The 12,667-nt window shown below is 43.6% G+C and overlaps 1 protein-coding gene across 1 annotated transcript in view; it reads left to right on the forward strand.

The window, feature by feature from the left end:
- cntn3a.2 (contactin 3a, tandem duplicate 2) overlaps positions 1–12,667 on the forward strand; it is a 72,167-nt gene that overhangs the window by 21,169 nt on the left and 38,331 nt on the right. Inside the window, exon 14 of the mRNA XM_014145830.2 lies at positions 54–171. Within this exon, the coding sequence (XP_014001305.1) occupies positions 54–171 (118 nt within the window). The remainder of the gene's footprint in view (positions 1–53; positions 172–12,667) is intronic.

A 12,667-nucleotide genomic window follows, 5' to 3' on the forward strand; every position in this document is an offset into this window, starting at 1 on the left:
AATGCCCTTTACTTACCCAGGTTGTTTGGGATTTCTTATGATTGCCTTTGTAGAGAACAGCTGGGGATCTGATGATCAGAAACATCCAGTTGAATCATGCCGGGAAGTACATCTGCGTGGTGGACACAGACGTGGAGAGCCTGTCAGCAGTGGCCATATTGATTGTAAAAGGTAAGAAACCCTCCTTTTCGCAGAATTACCACTCACTAATTATAACTGGAGTCAGTTCCTGTAAACACAGAGAATGGTTGAAGACCCATTTCCAAGGGAATATAGTGGTTAGCTAAATTACAGACATAGAATAGCATCATATAATTGAGCTGTTGTTGCTAGGGGGAAACGTACAACTGACACACAGGAGGCATTCTTAACTATTGCGAGAGAGGCCCTTTAAGGACTACATGACACGTTTATATTAAATGAATGATAAGCATTTTGCGAATGTCAGCTTAGGTGGTACATTGAGTCGTCATCAATATTATCTTACTGAATTACATCACTTTTCTGTCACAATATCCGGTAGATGGCGGATCTGAAGGAAATAGAGTAGGCGTACCGGGCCTAAAGTGAGTTCTGTCCTGGAGCATCAATCGTCAATGTCATTTTGGGCTTACAATGGTGCTCTCTGCCAAAAATGTGTTCTTAGGGTAACACACAAATGTATGTTGTACAATAGATAAATAAAGATCTATTTCAGTGTTACTGATACCTTTTAGTGTTGAAATGAAAAGGGACTTTTATTTAGAAAACTCCTTACTAATGATACAGAAAAACATTTTTATGAAGGTTGGTATGAATCATACTACAATACTCATAAATGTGTTTCATAAACGTGTTGGGAATGTAAAATACCTAAATATGTCCATACAGTGTACCGTTTTAAAAACGGGACATTTTTTAATTCCCATTGTAGTGATGCCTAAAACAAAGCAAATCTGGTATGTTCATTTTAATCTCAGACTATTTTAACGCCCCTGAGATTCTGACAGTATTCTCTCGGCCCTGCCAAGAAAATATAATTAACGAGATAAAGAACTGATCTTTGATTATAGGTTCCATTAATAGGTTTTAATGAGGGCGACATATCAAAGCTTCTTATTGGGAAGAGCTAATGAGTTTTACATAGATCGATATCGTAAAAATGAAGCTGATGTTGACATTCTAAATGTAATATATTTAGCATGTCTTTATTATAGGACATAGATTTACAGTACAGTGTTTAGGCTTTGAAGAACAAAGGTGGGTGTTGTTAAACAACATTAATACAATTAATGCACAATACGACACCATTCAAATTGTTAACGTGCGAATCACAACAACTTTTGACAGTTATTATACATTATGTGTGTGTGTCAGTGGTCCTAGCATAGATATGATTAAATATTTATTTCATTCTGTGGTTCTTACTCTCATTGTTCGTTGGTGGTCTATGTATTAGCTTTGGCGAACTGACACCTTTATTACAACAGGAAACAGCAGATGAGCTTTAAACATCAGCCCCTCTAATTGGTTGGATAATAAAACGAAATAATAAAAACGTGGGTTCTCGAAGGCTACAGAGATGGTTTTCATTTTCACCTTTTAATGTAGCCCTGTGACTACTACAGTACTGTTTATGAGTGAGAGGAGGAGAATTAGAGGGAAAAAATGTATAAGCCTGAAGTGCTTCCTATTCCTTATTAATAGTGTTTTTTCTATTACAGCACATAGTGAGCTTTGGGCAAGAGACATATCTTTCTCTGTATTTTGGCTCTGGCCAATTCAAGATAATATACAATAATATACAGTGCCTTCAGACAGTATTCACACCCCTTGACTTTTTCTCACATTTTGTTGTGTTACAGCCTGAACACACAATAACCCATAATGTCAAAGTGGAATTATGTTTTTCAAAATGTTTACATATTATTGAAAAGCTGAAATGTCTTGAGTCAAGTATTCCACCCCTTTGTTATGGCAAGCCTAAATAAGTTCAGGAGTAAATGTTGCTTAACAATCACATAATATTGGTGTCACGACTTCCGCTGAAGTCGGCTCCTCTCCTTGTTCAGGCGGCGATCGGCGGTCGACGTCACCGGCTTTCTAGCCATCGCCGCTTTGTCTTATTCCCTGCACACCTGGTTTTCATTCCCCAATCACTCTACATGTATTTATTCCTCTGTTCCCCCTCATGTCTTTGTGTGATATTGTTTTGTGACGTGTCAATTTTGACGCGCTAGACTGATGTGCGTTTATTCCGTGTTTTATTCACGAGGTATGTTTATTTGTTTGTACATATTTATTGTGACTGTTTGCGCGTTTTGCTTTTGCCAATTGGCTGGAGGTTTCGACGCAGTGGCGTCCGTCTGTTGGTTTCTCCTGCCTAAATAAAGTGTACACCTATTCACAACTCTCTGCTCTCCTGCACCTGACTCCGCTCCCAGTACGCACACCATTGACAGAATATCACACCATGGAGTCAGCAGGAGCAGGTACCCCGGTCAGAGGAGTCGAGGAGCGCATTCAGGAACACGCGGCAATGCTGCATCATCTCGGTGCCATGATGGATCGCGTTGTCCAGACCATGGATCTCCAGCGCCTCGACCAGCCCAACCGGGGTTACCTCTACCCGTCCCGTCCGGATCCAGTTCCAGTGGGATGCGTCTCTCACTTCCCAGGGAGTATGATGGGACGGCAGCACAGTGCCAGGGGTTCCTCTTACAACTGGACCTATACCTGGCCACCGTTCACCCAGCTCCCTCAGGAAGGGAGAGAGTGTCCGCCCTCGTCTCATGCCTCTCGGGGAGAGCTCTGGAGTGGGCAAACACCGTATGGGGAGAAGGAGACGCGGCGTTGGACCACTTCGAGGAGTTCACCCGCCGCTTCCGGGCCGTCTTCGACCATCCGCCCGAAAGTAGAGTGGCGGGGGAACGGCTCTTCCATTTGAGGCAGGGGACGAAGAGCGCACAGGAGTTCGCACTGGAATTCCAGACCTTGGCCGCCGGAGCAGGATGGAACGACAGGGCCCTCACCACTACCGATGCAGCCTGTGCGAGGACGTCCGACGGGAGTTGGCCTGCAGGGATTCCGCCATCACTTTTGACCAACTGGTGGATCTGTCCATCCGGTTGGATAACCTGCTGGTCACCTGCGGACGTCCAGAGGGGGCTCTGTCAGTTCCATCTTCCAGCACCCCCGCTCCGGTGCCCATGGAGCTGGGAGGGGCTGCGCGTAGGGAGGCTGGAGGAGGGGCCTTCACGTGCACCATCTGTGGCCGCAGAGGGCACACTGCCGGTCAGTGCCGGGTTGGTTCCTCTGGGAGTTGAGGCAGGTGAGTCTGCACCACTCTCATCCAGAGTCCTCTGTTGTCCACCTGTTTGTACCTGTTTGTTTTCCTGAGTTTTCCCCGCATTCCCAGCATAAGGCGCTTGTCGATTCAGGCGCAGCTGGGAACTTTATCGACAGAGCGTTTGCCCTTAGTTTAGGGATCCCCATTATTCCTATGGTTAGACCTTTCCCGGTACACACTCTGGATAGTCGACCATTAGGGTCCGGGCTAATCAAGGAAGCCACCATCTCCCTGGCCATGGAGACGCGGGGGGTCACGAGGAGAGAATCAGTCTCTTCCTCATTGACTCACCTGCGTTTCCCGTGGTACTAGGCCTTCCCTGGTTGGCTCATCATAACACCACCATTTCCTGGCAACAGAGGGCCCTCACGGGCTGGTCGCGAGAGTGCTCGGGGAGGTGTGTAGGGGTTTCCGTTGGTGCTACCATGGTGGAAAGTCCAGACCAGGTCTCCACCATGCGCATTTCCCCAGAATATGCTGATTTGGCTCTCGCCTTCTGTAAAAAGAAGGCGACTCAATTACCACCCCATCGACGGGGGGATTGTGCGATAAATCTCCTGGTAGACGCTGCACTTCCCAGGAGTCACGTGTATCCCCTGTCGCAAGCGGAGACGGCAGCTATGGAGAGATATGTCTCCGAATCACTGCGTCAAGGGTACATTCGGTCCTCCACTTCACCCGCCTCCTCGAGTTTCTTTTTTGTGAAGAAGAAGAATGGAGGTCTGCGCCCATGCATTGACTATCGAGGTCTCAATCAAATCCCGGTGAAGTACAGTTACCCGCTACCTCTTATCGCCATGGCGATTGAGTCAATGCACGGGGCGCGCTTCTTCACTAAACTGGATCTCAGGAGTGCGTACAACCTGGTGCGTATCCGGGAGGGAGACGAGTGGAAGACAGCGTTTAGTACCTCCTCAGGGCATTATGAGTACCTCGTCATGCCGTATGTGTTAATGAATGCTCCATCAGTCTTCCAATCCGTTGTAGACAAGATTTTCAGGGACCTGCACGGGCAGGGTGTAGTGGTGTATATCGATGACATTCTGATATACTCCGCTACACGCTACATGTGTCCTTGGTGCGCAAGGTACTTGGACGACTGTTGGAGCATGACCTGTACGTCAAGGCTGAGAAATGCCTATTCTTTCAGCAGGCCATCTCCTTCCTAGGGTATCGCATTTCCACATCAGGGGTGGAGATGGAGAGTGACCGCATTGCGGCCGTGCGTAATTGGAATGAACGTTATTTAGAATAAGGGTTACATGGAGAAAATCGGACCTCTCTGAAATGAAAATGGATGGCCCTCCCTTCAGCAAAATATATTTTACCTTAACCATCCCTAAATGGTTGAAAAAAACAACAAGTAACCCTACCCTATATCCAAAATAATAATTCAAACAAAGATAACATGTCTACCGTTTACCCCCACTTCTTGGACAGGCCAGAGCCTAAGATGTGCAGTTTTAGAAACTGTTCTACGTCTTTTAAGCATTACATAGCAATGCGTGAATTTTGATAGGGCACAGGGCTGTGGGCCAGAAGGTTGTGGGTTCGCAGACAACATGGGGTGTAAGATCTCCTTTATAGTAATAGCATTGCATTGTATTTGCAGGTCGGCCTTTTATAAACATTTCATGCAATTCAACATCATTTTACATATTAGCGGAGTCTTTTTCTTAATACCACACAAATTACCAAAATTACAGGCTAAGAATTGACAGAGAGATGTGTTCATCTTCAGTGTGTCTTGTTTGTAAAGAAACTGTCCATGTTTACAAATAATTGAATCTGAGATGTCGTTAGGAATCTGAGCATGATATTTTCAAAAGTTAGGCCTACCTTTCCACCCCAGACAGAGTAGGCCTACCGACACAGAAAAATATAAGCTTTATCTCCTGGCTAATTCTTCCGTGGCTTAACCCAATGAGAGATGATCAGAAGTGTTTCCCTAAAGGTTGTCTGGGTTGTACAGAAAGTGAATAGCTTAATCAATTGATAGTGACAGAATTAGATTACTTCCCAAGCAAAGCCAGCCTCTGAATGTCAAAGAAACAAAACAATTATATCCCCATATGCATCGGAGTGATGTCTTTCCTGGGTATTTTACAGCTTGTTTCTTTTTTTTTTACTTAACAGCCCTTCACTGACATGGAGGTAGGCTATTTAAAGTGATGGGTGGAGGAATTGACTGACAAATCTATTGGTTATAGCAGCCTGTAGCCTAACTTCGTTTGTCAAACAGGTAGGTCTACCTCTTATTTCTTAAATAGGAAGAAATAGGCTCCAACCACAAAGCCCTCTTGTTGTTAGTAAAGTCTAAATAAAATAAAGGCGGTTGAAATAAATTATGCCTACTCAAATTCGCCTTTCAGCATCATGAGCTGTCCATTTCCGATTGTGCCACTGCTTCTGCTACAAGTTTCAGCACCACTATGTAAATTACTCCAATCTGGCTTATTGTGAGGTCAATAACTCTGATAAATACATCATGGCCAAGAAACATAATGTTTTTAATAAAAATCTATTATAGCTATTATAGCAAGCTATCAAAGTTGACCTCTGGCCCTCCTCATCTTTGCACTCTCCTTCTCAAACTGAACAGAACATAGGCTATAGGCTAGTCCACACATTTTTGGGACTAGGCCTAATCAACAACAAAAAAATCGAAAGAAACCTTTGGCACTCCTTCTAAACTGCCACCGTAGCCCTATACAGCACAGCCATTGGTTAAGCAGCACACAAAAAGTATTTGATCAGAAAGAGCAGAGCAGGCCAGGGCTCAGGGTTGGAATATCCATTGCGCTGTGTAATGCAGCCTAGTTTTATCAAATTAAATCAAACTTTATTTGTCACCTGCGCCGAATACAACCTTACCATGAAATGCTTACTTACAAGCCCTTAACCAACAATGCAGTTCAAGAAAGAGTTAAGGAAATATTTACCAAATTAGCTAAAGTAAAAAATAATAAAAAGTAACACAATAAAATAACAAAAACATGGCTATATACAGGGGGTACCAGTACCGAGTCAATGTGCGGGGGTACAGGTTAGTCGAGGTAGTTTGTACACATAGGTAGGGGTAAAGTGACTATGCATAGATAACAAACAGCAAGTAGCAGCAGTGTAAATAGTCCTGGAGAAACTCCACTACAACCCAGTCGATGTTAATGGGGGCCTGTTCGGCCCGCCTTTTCCTTTAGTCCACGATCAGCTCGGTATGCGAATTGGAGTGGGTCTAGGGTATCCGGGATGATGCTGTTGATGTGAGCCATGAGCGGTCTTTCAAAGCACTTCATGGTAATCATTTAAGCAGGTTACTTTCGCGTCCTTAGGCACAGGGACTATGGTGGTCTGCTTGAAACATGTAGGTATTACAGACTCGGTCAGGGAGAGGTTGAAAATGTCAGTGAAGACACTTGACAGTTGGTCCGTGCATGCTTTCAGTACACGTCCTGGTAATCCGTCTGGCCCGCGGCTTTGTGAATGTTGACCTGATTAAAGGTCTTGCTCACATCGGCTACCGAGAGCGTTATCACACAGTCGTCCGGAACAGCTGGTGCTCTCATGCATGCTTCAGTGTTGCTCGCCTCGAAGCGAGCATAGAAGGCATTTAGCTCGTCTGGTATGCTCGCGTCACTGGGCAGCTCACGGCTGGGTTTCCCTTTGTAGTCCGTAATAGTTTTCGAGCCCTGCCACATCCGACGAACGTCAGAGCCGTTGTAGTAGGATTCAATCTTAATCCTGTATTTACTCTTTGCCTGTTTGATGGTTCGTCAGAGGGCATAGCAGGATTTCTTATAAGCGTCCGGATTAGTGTCCCGCTCCGTGAAAGCGGCAGCTCTAGCCTTTAGCTCGATGCGGATGTTGCCTGTAATCCATGGCTTCGGGTTTTGATATGTACGTACGGTCACTGTAGGGACGACGTCGTTGATGCACTTATTGATGAAGCTGATGACTGAGGTGGTATACTCCTCAATGCCATTGGATGAATCCCAGAACATACTCCCATCTGTGCTAGCAAAACAGTCCTGTAGTGTAGCATCCGGGTCATCTGACCATTTATTGAGCGAGTCACTGGTACTTCATGCTTTAGTTTTTGCTTGTAAGCAGGAATCAGGAGGATAGAATTATGTTCAGATTTGCCAAATGGAGTGCGGGGGAGAGCTTTGTATGCATCTGTGTGGAGTAAAGGTGGTCAAGAGTTGTTTTTCCTCTGGTTGCACGTGTGACGTGCTGGTAGAAATTAGGTAAAATGGATTTAATTTTGCCTGCATTAAAGTCCCTGGCCACTAGGAGCACCGCTTCTAGATGAGCATTTTCTTCTTTGCTTTTGGCCTTATACAGCTGGTTGAGTGCCGTCTTAGTGCCAGCATCGGTTTGTGGTTGTAAATAGACGGCTACGAATAATATAGATGAGAACCCTCTTGGTAGATAATGTGGTCTACAGCTTTTCATAAGGTACTCTACCTCAGGCGAGCAATACTTTGAGACTTCTTTAATATTAGACATCGCGCACCAGCTGTTATTGACAAATAGACACATACCCCCGCCCCTCGTCTTACCAGACGTAGCTTCTCTGTCCTGCCAATGCATGGAAAATCCTGCCAGCTCTATATTATGTGTCGTCGTTCAGCCACGACTCGGTGAAACGTAAGATATTACAGTTTTTAATGTCCCCTTGGTAGGATAGTCTTGATCGTATATCATCCATTTTGTTTTCCAATGATTGCACGTTGGCCAATATAACGGATCGTAGTGGAGTTTTACTCACTCTCCTACGAATTCTCAGAAGGCAGCCTGACCTCCGTCCCCTTTTTCTCCGTTTTTTCTTCACGCAATTGACGGGGATTTGGGCCCGTTCCCTAGAAAGCAGTATATCCTTTGCATCAGACTCGTTAAAGAAAAAATCTTTGTCCAGTTCGAGGTGTGTTATCGCTGTTCTGATGTTCAGAAGTTATTTTCGGTCATAAGAGACGGTAGCAGCAACATTATGTACAAAATACGTTTATAAAAAAAGTTAGAAACAATGCGAAGAAAACTAGCAAAATATCACAGTTGGTTAGGAGCCCGTAAAACGGCAGCCATCCCCTCCGGCGTCATTCTACCTATTTACACCATCCCAGCAGCTATCTCAGAAATACTGTATAACTTTGCTCTGTGCTTCTTCAAGCATGCACCTTGTAGCCTATAAGCTGTTGATAATTTGATTGAGACCACACGAAATAGCCTATAGACGCAATTGATATTGTGCGCCCAGCTGAGAATCAGAGATGAGGGCACACATCGATATACAGTATAGCCTAATAAGCAACTAATTCTAAAACACTGTGAAATTGAAATTTCATCAATTACAAATTACATGACACTCCCCTTGACTAGATGTAAAAAAAATACTAAACCCTCCCCTTCACTGAAATTAAAAAAGCATGACCCTCCCCCATTTTCTTTCAGGTAACCATTCTGTACATTTTCATCCATCTGTAAGTTGCATAGACTCACTCTGTGTGCAATAATAGTGTTTAACATGATTTTTGAATCACATCTCATCTCTGTACCCCACACATACAGTCTCTATTTCCCGAATCGACTCTTCAGTATTTATGTATTATTATTACCTCATCAGTTCTCATTACTGAACGTCGCAAACCCTTGGATATCTGCACGAACCCTAGCCTCCATAATGAATCAGCGATATACAAATTGGCTTAATTGTTTATTTACTAACTAACTAATCAAATCACAGAATTACATAAACAAACATATAGTTATTGGTTACTAACACAATGCATTGATAAGTCCCTAGTGGGCTAAACCAGTATGACGGCTTGGTAGACAATGGAAAGGGGTGAGGACAGATAAAAAGCGGGAAAGATAAAATGGATCCACTACACACAGTTGATAATTATATTCATTGAAATGTATGTATTTACACCCGTATGCCGTTGTTGTCTTCTCTGTTGGAATCGCCGGTCCGTCTGCTGGAGAGTCAGTTCATCAGAGAGTCTCTCGTTAACTTCCACAAAAGTCACAATGTCTTTCATAGTTGCCGCTTTCTCAGCGGCTCTGGATAGTGTCTGTTGTAATGGATACGTCAGGCGTACAGATGGTCGGTGCATGGAATAGATGCTTCCGCGGTTGTTGGTTTTCTCGCGCTAGACTTACATAATTTCCAGCTGCAGACTAGTAATTCTACGTCTAGGATTTGCTCTTATTCTGTAGTGATCGATAGTCTCAGAGTTTAACCATTTCCAGCTGTGTAGCCAACACTACACGCTGTCTGGTCTCTTGGGCCTATTGTTATCTTTTCAAAAGTATTCTTATACTTATTCATTAAGGGTGAAACAGTTCACAAAACTCACTGTTTGGTATGATACGGTACAGTGGCGTCACAGTTTGGTACAGTTTCGAAACATCGACAAAATAAATGCCTGAGAAATATGTAATTTGTATTTAGATTTTCCATTTATTATAATAGTAAACATGGGTAGCTTGAATTCCCAGGAGCATATGGAAACAAAGGGACAACAAAAAACAGCAGTGCCTAGTCATTTAAAACAGAACTTCAACAAGAGTGCATAGTCCAGCAGCATATATCAAAATTAAGTCAAATAAGCAGTGTCTTAAACAAAATAGGACCATTTGATCAAATCAAAGTTTATTTGTCACATGCGCCGAATACAACAGGTGTAGACCTTACAGTGAAATGCTTACACAGAAGCACAGAGCACACGTCCTGGTAATCCGTCTGGCCCCGCCGCCTTGTGTATGTTGACCTGTTTAAAGGTTTTACTCACGTCGGCTACGGAGAGAGTGATCACATAGTCGTCCAGAACAGCTGATGCTCTCATGCATGCCTCAGTGTTGCTTGCCTCGAAGCAAGCATAGAAGTGATTTAGCTCGTCTGGTAGGCTCGTGTCACTGGGCAGCTCACGGCTGTGCTTCCCTTTGTAGTCTGTAATAGTTTGCAAGCCCTGCCACATCCGACGAGCATCTGAGCCAGTGTAGTATGATTCATTCTTAGCCCTGTATTGACACCTTGCCTGTTTGATGTTTCTTCGCAGGGCATAGTGGGATTTCTTGTAAGCTTCCGGGTTAAAGTCCCGCACCTTGAAAGCGGCAGCTCTACCCTTTAGCTCAGTGCGAATGTTGCCTGTAATCCATGGCTTCTGGTTGGGGTATGTACGTACAGTCACTGTGGGGACGACGTCCTCGATGCACTTATTGATAAAGCCAGTGACTGATGTGGTGTATTCCTCAATGTCATCGGAAGAATCCCGGAACATGTTCCAGTCTGTGATAGCAAAACAGTCCTGTAGTTTAGCATCTGCTTCATCTGACCACTTTTTTATAGACCGAGTCACTGGTGCTTCCTGCTTTAATTTTTGCTTGTAAGCAGGAATCAGGAGGATAGAGTTGTGGTCAGATTTACCAAATGGAGGGCGAGGGAGAGCTTTGTACGCATCTCTGTGTGTGGAGTACAGGTGATCTAGAGTTTTTTCCCTCTGGTTGCACATTTAACATATTTTTTGTTGTTGTTTTTTTGTTTTACCCCTTTTTTCTCCTCAATTTCATGGTATCCAATTGGTAGTAGTTACAGTCTTGTCTCATCGCTGCAACTCCCGCACGGACTCAGGAGAGGCAAAGGTCGAGAGCCCTCCAAAACACAACCCAACCTAGCTGCACTGCTTCTTGACACAATGCACATCCAACCCGGAAGCCAGCCGCACCAATGTATCGGAGGAAACACCTGTGTTTGGTCAGCGTGCACTGCGCCCAGCCTGACACAGGAGTCACTAGTGCGCGATGAGACAAGGATATCCCTACCGGCCAAACCCTCCCTAACGACGCTGGGCCAATTGTGCCCCGCCCCATGGGCCTCCCTGGGAGAGCCTGGGCTTGAACCCAGAATCTCTGGTGGCACAGCTACCACTGCGCCACCCGGGAGGTGTCACATTTAACATGTTGATAGAGATTTGGTAGAACTGATTTAAGTTTCCCTGCATTAACTTCTCTAGGGTCTGTGGGACGCTACCGTCCCACCTGGCCAACATCCAGTGAAATTGCAGAGCACCAAATTCAAAAACAGAAATACTCATTATAGAAATTCATGAAACATACAAGTGTTATACATGGGTTTAAAGATAAACTTCTTGTTAATCCAACCACGGTGTCAGATTTCAAAAAGACTTTACGGCGAAAGCAAACCATGCGATAAATGTATAGTATAGTTCCCAAGATGAAAACAATTTGTTCCACAATGGCGATAAAACATTTAATACTTCAACTTAACTGTGGAGGCTCACAACTTAACTGTGGGCACACAGCCAAAAGTGTAAACATGATGCAATTGACATTTTAACCTTTATCGCACAATAAATGTTCATTTTGTTCGATAATGTCCCTCTTTATGTCCAAAAAGCTCAATTTTGTTGGTGCGTTTTTTTCAGTATTCCATTGGAACAAAGCGCGGTCACAAAAGACAGACGAAAAATCTAAAAAGTACCATAAAGGTTCGTAGAAACATGTCAAACGATGTTTATAATCAATCCTTAACCTCTTGGGGCTAGGTGGGACGCTAGCGTGCCACCCGTGGTGCACTCCATCAACAGCAGGTGCATTTCAAGAGCGGCAAATTTGAATCCAAATAAATGTCAAAATTCAAATTTTTCAAAAATACAACTATTTTACACCATTTGAAAGATAAACATCTCCTTAATCTAACCACGTTTTACGATTTCAAAAAGGTTTTACGGCGAAAGCATAAATTTAGAGTATGTTAGGACAGTACATTTACAAGAGTTGTGTGTAATGTTTTGTCAAGTCAAAGACAGGGTCACCAAAACCATAAAACCAGCTAAAATGATGCACTAACCTTTTACAATCTCCATCAGATGACACTCCTAGGACATTATGTTAGACAATGCATGCATTTTTAGTTCTATCAAGTTCATATTTATATCCAAAAACAGCGTTTTACTATGGCATTGATGTTGAGGAAATCGTTTCCCTCCAATAACCGGCAGTCAAGTCAGCGTCACAAATTAAATAATTAAAATTAGAAAACATTGGTAAAATATTATATTGTCATTTAAAGAATTATAGATTTACATCTCTTGAACTCAATCAACTTGCCAGATTTAAAAATAACCTTACTGGGAAATCACACTTTGCAATAATCTGAGCACTGCGCCCAGAAAAATACACGTTGCGATACAGACTAGACGTCATGTTGGGGAGATCTAAAATCGAAAATACTATGTAAATAATCCATTACCTTTGATTCTCTTCATCAGATGTCACTTCCAGGTATCACAGGTCCATAACGAATGTAGTTTTGTT

This window comes from Salmo salar, chromosome ssa15 (genome assembly GCF_905237065.1).
Source record: "Salmo salar chromosome ssa15, Ssal_v3.1, whole genome shotgun sequence".
In the NCBI taxonomy this organism is placed as follows: domain Eukaryota; kingdom Metazoa; phylum Chordata; class Actinopteri; order Salmoniformes; family Salmonidae; genus Salmo; species Salmo salar.